Genomic DNA, 11,754 nt, shown 5'->3' on the forward strand with positions numbered 1-11,754 from the left:
TTATTATATAACTTATTTTGATCTTTTCCTGTCCTACTTTGTTTTTAAGTATAAATTTAAAAGAATTTCTGTTAAGGAAGATTCAATTCAATTTCAATTCAGTTTATTTATATAGCGCCAAATTCACAACACTTGATCTCAAGGCACTTTACAGTTCAACCAGATCATACAGTCAAATTGATACAAAGTTTTCTATCTAAGGAAAACCAGTTGATTGCATCGACTCATTGACTCAAATGCAATCCCTCACACTAAGCATGCTTGTAGTGACAGTGGAGAGGAAAAACTCCCTTTTAACAGGAAGAAACCTCCAGTAGAACCAGGCTCAGTGTGAGCAGCCATCTGTTGAGGCCGACTAGGGTTCAGGAAAAGGACATAATTTTACAATTACATTTGTTTCATTTCTAATTTCTTGATTAAGAAAAAAAACAAACAAAATGGAAAGATGTAAATATCTTCCAGAGGTCCTAAACAAGACACTACATTGCTTCCGTGTTTTAGCCTAGGGGTGACAACTGTTTAAATACGAATAGCCCCTTTTATCACAGAAAGTATAATTTTCAAGAGCAATGATAAACAAAGCAAGCCTAGGAAAATAGATCAAAGATTTTTTTTCCAGAATTTAGAAGAAATTAATATTTAAAGTTTACAAATAAAAAAAGGAAATCTATTTTGTCCAAAGAGGAAAGCTAAATAGTCCACTGTAAATTTGAAAAATGATGAACAATAGTTAGCATTTTGTGGTACTGACCGCTTTGCCAGTCATAGTCTTACAGGAAAGGATAATAATCCCATTGATTAGTGAAAGATAACGGAGAAAAAAAAATGAGGAGGAAATGTCAGGGAGAGTGAAAAGAAGGGTAGTTTCTGTGACGCATTTTCAAATGACTCGTGATTCCAGATGAGACTACTCTAGTGTTGAGATAATGCACCAAATAAATAGGCCTCTTTGTGTGTGTTTTAGACACAGTGCATTAACGTGTTGCAAGCACTTTACCGTTCCTGTCTCTATTTTGTCTGATCAATTTTAACAGTCAATGGAAAACAGAATCCTAACTGAGAGTTGTTTCAGCAGTAATACCTAAGAAAAAAAAGTCTTTTTTAACTGTACAATGAACATCTGATCTTGTTTTTCCATTGGCAGCTTCAGGCCATTTTTTCCATCCAACCTGCTTTGACTCGACCCTTTCCATTACTCAGAACTTACCAGCCAGGGCACAGAGGTTGCTGCAGGTATTTCTTAAGCTGTAACAACAGATTATCTCCTTAAAAGTCTTCCTCATCTCCTGACTCCTGAAGGCGTAGATCAGTGGGTCAATCACAGCATTGCACATAATGAGGATAAGGTACATGTTGAAGTGGGACATAAAGCACACACAGTAAAGATTGCGAGGGCAGGATTTCATCAGGATCAGGTGAAGGAAGAAGGGAGCCCAGCAAACAATAAAGATGCCAAGGAGGATGGTGAGCGTGATGGCACCCTTCATGCTGGCTCGCTGGTGGATGGAGTTGTAGCCTGGCAGTGCGGCTATCCTCTTGACATGGGAGCGGGCCAGCATGAACATGTGACTGTAGAGTGAGGCCATTATTAGCAGCATGGCAAAGAACATGGACACCAGGCAGATGATGACAGGGGTGGTCTCAGAGTAGATGATGAAGACGATTCCACAGCCGATGCAGAAGGTCCAGATTCCTCCAATGATGCAGCCTGCTCTCTTTACTGTCATGATATTGTGGTACCGCAATGCATAGAAAATGGTGACATACCTGAGGAGGAAACATAATTCTTATATTTTTAAGGTAATCTTTGAAAACTTACATACAAGCATTTGTTAATTTCCGAGGCAAGGAGCTTTAAGTGTTGGTAGAAAATGCGGCATTTTAATTGAGACCATAATGATGCTGCATTTCATTTTTAAACTTAACTATAATACAAGTGTTTTGCTGTTGAAGTACATATAGCAGAATCAAACATATATATATATATAATTAGATATTGCTGTCAAATATTCACTTGATGTGCGACTTTTATTATAATAGTACCAATTACAAATACTCTGATTAATAAAATCATCTGCACAAAAAATCTAAAGGGTGACTTAAAGAAATCCGTGGGTTTGGATGGTAAATAATTGACCATAACAGGCAGGGTTAAAGGTTGCTCCAATACAAGTGGGGAGATAGTTCTGCAACTGTAAAGAATTGTTTTATTGTTTCTTTGGGGCTTACATCTTGGTGGCTAAAGGTTTTTTACAGTTTTGCTTTAGAATTAAAAACACCTGTTTCACATTTAGTCACACTACAACCACAAACATATAGTTTAGTGGAATCATTTTTATAAATCATTGCAATTCAAAGCATCACTTCTAGAAGAAAAATATATTGTCAAATTCAGCTAGACTAGACTGAGACCAATTATTTTAAAGTCTAACTACACAATCGTGGAAAGTTTTACTGGATAAAAAATAAGAAAAATAATCGACAGGCTTTGTTCTTTCACAGGTTATCGTCTTAGATTCTGTATTCCATCCTTGCTTTCCTCTATCCAGCTTGCCTGTTGCTATCCCTGCCTAATTTCTCTTTCAGTTCAATATTTGTCATCAGTGGGCTTTAAATTCTGTCCTCGTGACCCTCTGTCCTGCATGTTTACATTATTTTGCTGCATCCACATAAAGGATAACTAAATAAATGGGTGATTGGAAGGCCCCCTGCAGAGGTGGCTGTGGAGGGAGGGATATCATTTAATGCTCTGTGTTAAAGCAGGGACACATCTAAAACATGCAGGACAGGACATATATGTCTGATGACCTTACTATTGATAAAAGGTTTTCCCAGCTGCACTGTATTAAATGTTCTTCCTTACAGTAAAATAAGATAGTTATATCTGTGTATTTATCGTTGTGCAAAACTTTTACTTTCCTTTTTGAACAGTCGATTTAACAAATAACATTTGAAAAATTCTGCTACAGAATGGATTTGTCTGTCTTTAATATGTGCAACAATGCCTTGGTCAAAAAATACTTTATCCTTTGATAAGGTCGTAAGTTGTACAAATGTTTCCCCCATCACCCAAAATGCTTGAAAGGTTTATTATTTCATTGGTGGAAAGGCAGAAAACCAGCCTTATACTTCACAAGTTTGTGTCATGTTGTCTTAGTCTGTCACATCCCATAACTGAAGTTATTTTGTTCAATGTTACAGCTAAAGGTTTATTTTAGATTGACTTCATAATGATATTAAAACAAACCTGTCTACAGCAATGGCCAGCAAGCTACACATGGAAGCGACAACAGATATGCAGATCATAGAGTCAAAAACGTTGTCCATCTGCCTGATGAAGTGCTCCTCAACCACCAGCTGCCTGTTATTAAGGAGGTAAATGATGATGGACTCCCATGCGTTTGACACACTAACCAGCATGTCTGCCACAGCCAGGCTGCAAGAGAGCATACAGGTTAATGGAGGAGCTGTCCACAAATATTAAGTTTCTGTGCAAATGTATTTCCACTAAGACCCAACAGAGGAGCTCCCTGACATCCCTTGTGTATAAGGATGCATTTAAATCCCTGACAGCAGGAAAATCAGTTCAGTGTAAGTGACAACAGAGAAAAGGACCCAAATGATTAAGAATGCAAGCTCTAACATTCTTACTAAGTGGCTATGAACAATTTTCTTGTCACTCATGTTATGGTTGAATTATGAAATATGGGTGATGAATTCATTCCACTGTCAGGTGCTCTTTCCTTGCATTAAAGTGAACACTATCAGAGGCCCTAAGTAAAAGATTCTTAACCCCACATTGCTTCCCGGACGCAGCACAATGGTAGCCCACTGCTCCCCAAGGGGATGGGTTAAATGTAGAGAACGAATTTTGTTGCACTTTACTTGTGACATTATAATGACAAAAAAAAAAAAAACGCTGAAAAAAAAAGAAGTGCCTATCACACTTCTGGAAAGAGGGATTTTGATGCAGTATAAAAACATATTAGAGAATGTGGCTGAAACAAATTGGGGTTAAGCATTAAGTTGAGTTAATTCGTAAGTTTAGATATAGTCTATTATAGAAATGAAAAATGTCTTTGTCTCAAATTTCACGACTGTTTCCATTACTACTACAACAATTACAACTTCAAAAAAGGATGCTAATATTAGGAAATAAAGTAAAATTCTACCTGCAGACAAAGAAGTACATGGGTGAGTGCAGGTTCTTGTTCTTTACTATCGCCGTAATGACCATGATGTTTTCTAGTAATGAGATGATACCCAGGATCAGAAAAACCTGAGGGGAAAAATAGAGAAAAAATATTTTAAAAGGAGTTAGTTTAAAAAACAAACAAACAACAACCTTAAGGTAGGCATCATAATGAGGATAACTCAAAAAATTTCCCAGAGAATTTAATTTAGCCACATTCCTCCACTGACCTCCACTGCTATGTGGAGCTGCTCACAGGCTGCAGGTTTTGGGGTGGTTTTCATGTCCTGTAGAAACGGAGGAGTCACGGTGTTGTTATGGTGATAGTAGGAGAGGGTCCAGGTGGAGTTATCTGGAACCATCTCCCCCTGGTATGTTGATGTGTCCATTCTTATTCCTCCTTGCTGACGTTTTACTTCAGATAATCTTCAGCTTATCAGTAAGCCATTTTCAAACCTGACAGAAATAAGAAATATCAATATCAATTCATGCTATAATAAATATCTTAAAATTCATTTTAATTTTATTAAAGTTGTGTCTTGACATAACCCCTTAAACCAACTGGTATTATAGATTTGTGAAAGATGTAGCATCAAAGTCAAGTTGAGTTTTATTTTAGACCAAACAATCAGTTTTGTTAGTTTTATTAGATTAAGCTGATTTACTGTTGTTGTTCTGAATTGTTCTCTGACATCCAAAAACAATAGTAGGGTTAAGATTTTGATAGTCTTAGAATTATAATCTTTTGTTTCTCCACAGGATTAACAGTTCATTCACAGGTCTCTGTCATTGTCCATTTATATAACAAAATTTTATTTTCATGTGATGCGACATACGGTATTTTATTTCTTAATGGCTGGATGAAAAAGGATTGCCTATTTCTATTTCTTTCCAAAATTTAGAACTTTGAATCCTTAACAGTGGTAGCATATTTTTTTCTGTCTTCACATATGAGGGTAAACAAACAACTAAATTACACCTGTCACTGTACTTCCTGTAGAAATGTAAGAAGTACAATGTTCTCACTGGCTATTTGTAAGATTCTATATCTCTGTTTCTCTCTCCAGTGGTTGGGTGTCCATAACTGTGTTGCTCAACTCAACAAAACGGGACCCTAGACAAAAAGGTACTGAACTTCCCTATATTTAGATTTGTATATGTCTAGGGTGAGGGAAAGGGCTGGTAATCAGCATAATAAATTCTGGTTAATTACTTTTGTTTTCATGTAAACACCACAGTGCACTATTAGCAATAATTTCTTTGTTAGGCTGCTTCCTAGACAAAAACAACAAACACACAACAGCCACATGTAGTGATCTCAGAATGTTGGACCCAGAATTCGAGGCGAGACAGGCAGTAGGAAAGTTCAAAGCGTTTATTAAAACTAACAGGAGCGCAGGGCTGCTCATCAGCTGTGGGGCGGATCTCTGCGGAGATAGGAGAATACAGGTCAGTGACTGGATGAGGAGCTGAATACGACTTGGGGCAAAGTCACTGACCTGATTCAAAGTTCAGTCCGTTCACGGAGAACACAGCTGAATCCAGACAGGAGGTTAGACTGCAGTAGCAACGGGTGTCGCCCCCAGAGTTCCTAGAGAGTGTGCGGCGCGGGCGACCACTGACGCCGAGCAGCAACCGAGTCCAAAGGGGAAATCCAAAGCCAGAGTCAGAAGACAGGTCCACGTTCAGAAGCCGGTAGAATCCAGGAAACAGATCAGACAAACAGAGCAGACAGGGGCAAGGCAAAACTCGGGATCCACAGGGCAGAAACAGGTCACAATCAGGAAAACAGAAAAGACTTCAGAAAGCTAGAGTTAGTCTCACCAAAATACTCGAATAACCTGGCGCTGATGGAAGGCAAACACACAACCTAAATAGTAGACGAACCAGGTGGAAATGATCGAAGTTAATCAGCCGCAGAACCAGTTAGACAGGGGAGCAAGGAGCAAAGGTAAAACACCAAACCATCAGCGCCAAGATCATAACACCAGAGTATTGAAACAAATAAGCATGCTTTACTATTACAACCTCTCTTTTCAATTCTTTGTACAAACACATAAACTGGGGTCTATACACTAACAGATTACAATTCAGTTTATTAATTCAGTCATCTAAAAGCACTTTACTAGGACTAATCAGTCAAATCAGGGAGAGTGAAAGGAAAAGCTCCCTTTTAACAAGAAGACAATGAAAAAATCATAGCCAGGCTCTCTGTAATCTGCCATCTGACAAAGTGTAAACATAAAAGGTACACAAAAGTACTATTTCAGGAATATTTTCTATGCAAAATAAAAGTAGTGATTCTGTCAAGGCCAGTCATATTAATCCACAGCAAACATTTTTATTTATGTCTTTATGGACCTTGCTTTATGAAGTGTTGCAGAGTCAGGTTGGAAGAGGAAGCCTAGGATCCATCAGGACCAGAGCATACCACTACAAAATAGCTAATTCCATCTGCTGCCAGCTTCATAATTACAGGCCCGGTTAACCCACTCACATTTTTTTGATTGTTATAAAAAAATAAAATAAATACGTAAAAACCCTACGAACATCTCAACATGTGTGTATATAACATTAAACTTCATTTTATAGCACTGAGGAAACTTGATTTGACAACAGCTTTCATCTGGATGTCAAAGTTTCAATGACTGTCCATTGAAAGTTACATTTTTGGCCATTAGTTTCAAAAAGGGACGTAGATAGCCCAGGTGTTAAAGTAGGCTCTCTAATTTCCTCGAAAAACCATCACTTCTGTCTTTTTCACATTAAAATGTAAAAAGTTTAAAGCCATACATGCTTTCACATCATCCAAACATTTCAAAAGAGATTCAAAAGACTTTTTATTTCACGTCATTTGAATGTAGATTTGACTATTGTTTCCATAAAAGTTAAAAGAGACCCCATCCTTCTTAATAATGGATACAAGTTGGAGCAGATAAAGAGTCTAAAACAAGGGGTCTCAAGGCAGAGCCCTGAGGAACTCCATATAAAAGAGGTGCACTGGAGGACACAACATATCCCAGACTGACACCAAATGTTAGATTACTTAGAAAGGACTTAAACGACTACATTGTCTTTCCTCTGATCCCCACCCAATGCTTTAAATGAGATGAAAGGATATCATGATCCACTCTATCAAAGGCAGCAGTTAATTGTAAGAGCAAAATAACACATTTTGAAGAGTCAGCATCTAAGAAATATCATTAGAAAATTTTAAAAGGCCAGACTCGTGCTATGCAAAGATTTAAACCCAGACCAGAACATTTCAAAAACATTACTTACTAAAAGAAAGTCTCTTAACTGTATGTAGAAAGACTAGTTTTGAAATAGGTTTATGATCACTAAAGATTGTTTCACCCAGGCCCGTTTTTTTAAGAAGAGGCTAAACTACAGCTTCTTTACAAAATATTGCGACAATTCCTGAAGAAAGACTGCTATTGGCAATCTGCAGGACAGAAGAGTTTGCATCATCTAGCATCATTTAGTCTAGCAGTAATACACTAATGAGTAGAACCCGAGGGCTTTAAATGACCGACAGTCTCCTGCAAAAAGGACATAGATAAAGGTTCAAAGCTATAAAATACAGCAGGGCATGAACGTAAGCAGGGGGATGTGATCAGAGTTCCAGTTGAAATGATCTTATCCACAAAGAAATGTATAAAGGCCTGACAAATAGCAGGTGTAGACTCAACACAAATCTGTGGTCTAAACATAAAATCAATAGTTGACAATCTTCTTCCTCTGCCTTGTTTGGATGCTTTGCAGTCACCAAAGCCTGTTCTTTGAAATTACCTGGTTAGCTGTCTGGACTTAATGTTACTTCACATTCCACCTGGCAGAGCTAAGTCGTAACAGCCATAATAAACTGAAGTTTGCTATGGATTGTTCTGGGGCTAATCTTAAGGTCAAGTGAAGTTTGAAGCCCAGTTATTTTTGACGACAGAAAGTTGGCAATCTCTGTTTCCTATGCTCATTAGTGTCCTTTCCTTGCTTTTTTAATTTAGGTGAGGTACCGCAGCAAAGCTGCATTACTATCTGTTAGAAAAATGTATATGTTATCATTTTACTTAAAGTTACAGGTATCTGGCCCAGGAATGTTAAGTCTTGCCCTAAATGAGGAGAGCAAATATTTCTCTCAGGGCCTGGTATTATCCAACTATACAGCCGTACTGTAGGTGACTAACTTCTGACCCCTCCTGATAACTTCTGAGCCCTCCTGATAACATCAGACCTCTCCTGGTAACATTTAACCACTCCTGTAATTCCTTTGAAGTCCACTAATAAAAGCAGAAGAAACGAGAGGTTTGGGCAGAGTTGAGTACAGACTTTTCAAGGGGTCTCATCCTTGGTCTGTCCTCTCTCTCTCTTTTTCTGCAGAAAAGAAAAGAATACTTGCTTTGTTTGGTTTTCATTTCTATGACAATAAGTGGTTATGATTATTAACCCTATCAGCCTGGTGCCGTGACCCGGATCCCAACATTTCCACTTGCTGATGAGAGGAGCAACGCGCTAAAAACCACCGTTGGTCAGAGACAAAGACCTGATGGGAAGGTCCCCGGGGGTAATTTCCTAGCTGCGGTATAAAGTCCGGTATAAAGGTAGACAGGTGGTATAGAGTCCCCTGCAAAGGTAGATGGGTGGTATAAAGTTTGCAGATGCTAAAGTTAAAAAAGGTGAAAAAGTTAAAGAAACAGGTTAAAGTCCTGTAAAGTAAATGAAATAGATGGTGTGTGAAAGGCAGGTCGATGTAGAAAGGTGTGCCTGCTAGAAACAAGCACTAGTGCAAAAAATAGATAAATAAATAAATAATTGAGCTCCAAAGTAGCTAGACTGTGGTGATCTGACTTAATCAGATCAGTCTAAAGGATTTTATCCTTTGGTGCAACAATTACAGTTTCCAGTCCGTGGTCGTTAGAGGAAGATAGAAAGGCTGTTGAAGGTGTAACTTCTTCGCACGAAGAACCAGAATATGGATCCAAAACATTGGGGAAAATAAAGGCGTTCAAAATACGTTTTGAAAAAGAATATGGAGATGAAACACCATACCAACAGCAACTAAAAAGAATGTTAATGGGTGTTCTCCAGCCACATTTCTCAGTCTGGCTTAAAATACATTTAATCACTATAGCAATGTCTAATGTAACCAAAGCAATGGAATATGCGCGCCATGCTGGAAAATACACTAAAAAGGGGAGATGGTGAGTCTTGAAGGTGGGGTGGGATGGTGGTGGGGGTGGGGGGGGATTTGAGCTCAAATATTCTTGGCCGATTCTATATGTGAGCTAGAAGAAACATTTTCTTACCAAGGCACGGGACCCCCTTGAAGGCATCGAGGAGGTTTCTGAGGAGGCAGGGGTGGTCCTAGGGGCCGAAGGGGCTTTCAGCTGAGACCACTAAAAGCAAACCAGGAATGCTGGAATTTTGGGTCATCCGACCATTGGTTTAGGGAGTGTCCCAAACAGATACAATCAGCTGATCCGCAGGGCCGGGGAGTCCACAGGGCAATCCTTCATCTGAGGTGTGACTAGGTGCCATTAAAAATAGTAGATGTGTATGGAGCATGGGGGATATTAAATGCATTAAAAGAAAAATCATTCATAGTACTTACAATTAATGGACAGTTACTTTTTTATGTTATTCAGGAGCCTGTAAAACTCGTATTAAAGATAACATATGGCTTAAAGGATCTAAAATTTTTGTAAAATCAGCAAAAGGTCAAACATCCCAAAAAATTTATGTTAAGGGCAAAAGAAATAAAAGACCCCTAAACAGGAAAAAGGTTGCATGCTCCTGTAGTAAGCAGTAATCGCAAGAGACACAGGCACAGGCGATTAAAAGCTGCAGAAAGAACATCTGATTTCCATCCATGTCCACACAATCCAGGCTGGCTCTATAGCCCTAGAACAGAACTATGGAAACAGTCTTATAAAATTCTGTTTGATGCAGAACCCCGGGTCCAAGATTTAGCATGAGATAAAATAACTCAGCATTCTTTGCTATCACAATCTGATAAAAATGATTTCAAAGATATCCCAAATGATTTGTTGTCTACAGGACCAACTGATGTAGGACTATTGATAACTGTAGATCAAGTTAAAATAGTTCCTAAAAGAAAGAAAGAAACTTATTTCTAAGAAAGAAATAATTGGAAGCCAGGTGTTAATGCATGTGGATGATTTTCTGGTTCTGTCTAAAACAGCTGAAAACTGTAGAGAAGACTCCCTGCAACTGCTACATAATTTAGCTAAAAATAGGAAACAAAGTTAGCAAAGACAAAATGCATTGGGTACAAAAAGAAGTCAGGTATGTAGGCCATGTTATTTCAGAAGAAGGTAAAAAGTTACCTTCTATATACATATATATATGTATATAGATATATATAACATATTCTTTCTAAAGGTTTTTCTACCAGCCTGAAAAAAAGCATGTGATATATCACATGAACTGAAGAGTGTTTACAGTATTATATCTGTAAAATATATAAGCCCCTTAAATTTCATATGACATCAGTGAAAGAACCCCTTTGTCAGGTCATGAGAGCTAAAAACTTGGCTGCAGGATGTCTTACAGCTACCCTTTCAATTCCGTAACATCATACCTCGTCAGCATCTGAGGCATAACATTTCGGGTATGTATGCATTTTACATTTTGAACAAATTAGATATTGATCAACACAATTCGGATCAAAGCAATGTTAAGAAACCTTAAAAACATTAAGCATTTTGATCTTTATAATACCCAGTAAAGATGTATACTCCTATGTATCTGATATAAATGCCTTTTCAATATTTTCTCATGAACACTTTAATAATTATTAAATTATTTTTGTTTGAAATAGTATAACATTAAATACAATTATCTTCATCAAGTTTATCCTTAAAGGTATGAAAGCTACATTAAAGTGTAAAAAATTTATTTTAATTCATTTATTTAGTTCATTTAGTGCAACTTTTATGAAACTGTAAAAAATCACTGTAACTATTTAAAAATTTGTATTCTGTATAAAATTTTAGGGTCATGGCATGCAATTTTTGATGTGTCTGACACACATAGAAGCCCCCTGAGTACATAGGACCACTAAGAGTGACATAAGATGTGCACACTAAGGCCGTATACCAACACTAAACTTATTATAAACCCGGGAGCGTAGTGAGTTACATTGTTTGTTAATGGATTAAAATATTACAGCAGCAACTTCTGTTAGTTTACTTTAGGTCATTTGGCTTACTTAAAATAAAAAAAAATAAAAATGTGTTGGTCATGAGATGTGTAGTATGCTTTAACCAGGGTGATGGTCCTGGTCTGGAGGATATTATATTTTATACTTCTTAGACATAACTATTTGAACACATTAAAACAATCATGATTTGCACAATAAGATGTGTGCTGAAGCTTGTGATACAGTATAAATTCTTGTAAGTCTGTCTTTTTTTATTACACAGTTTCTTACTACTTCTACTAACATCGATCATATATAGTATGAACATCTCATAATAATAATAATTGATTATTAATCTCACATTTGAGAAATTCACTGTCTGCATTTGACCCATCCCCTTGGG

The 11,754-nt window shown here is 37.5% G+C and overlaps 1 protein-coding gene across 1 annotated transcript in view; it reads right to left on the reverse strand.

The window, feature by feature from the left end:
* Positions 1 to 250: 250 nt before the first annotated feature.
* The window catches only part of LOC107089973 (melanocortin receptor 5-like), a 38,243-nt gene continuing 26,739 nt past the window's right edge, over positions 251 to 11,754 (reverse strand). Inside the window, exons 2-5 of the mRNA XM_015383066.1 lie at positions 4,423 to 4,648; positions 4,173 to 4,279; positions 3,248 to 3,436; positions 251 to 1,767 (exon numbers count right to left, since the gene is read on the reverse strand). Coding sequence (XP_015238552.1) covers positions 1,197 to 1,767; positions 3,248 to 3,436; positions 4,173 to 4,279; positions 4,423 to 4,581 — 1,026 coding nt within the window. The 5' untranslated portion in view covers positions 4,582 to 4,648 and the 3' untranslated portion in view covers positions 251 to 1,196. The remainder of the gene's footprint in view (positions 1,768 to 3,247; positions 3,437 to 4,172; positions 4,280 to 4,422; positions 4,649 to 11,754) is intronic.

The sequence above is a fragment of the Cyprinodon variegatus genome, unplaced genomic scaffold (assembly GCF_000732505.1).
Source record: "Cyprinodon variegatus isolate N-32 unplaced genomic scaffold, C_variegatus-1.0 Scaffold275, whole genome shotgun sequence".
Lineage (NCBI taxonomy): Eukaryota > Metazoa > Chordata > Actinopteri > Cyprinodontiformes > Cyprinodontidae > Cyprinodon > Cyprinodon variegatus.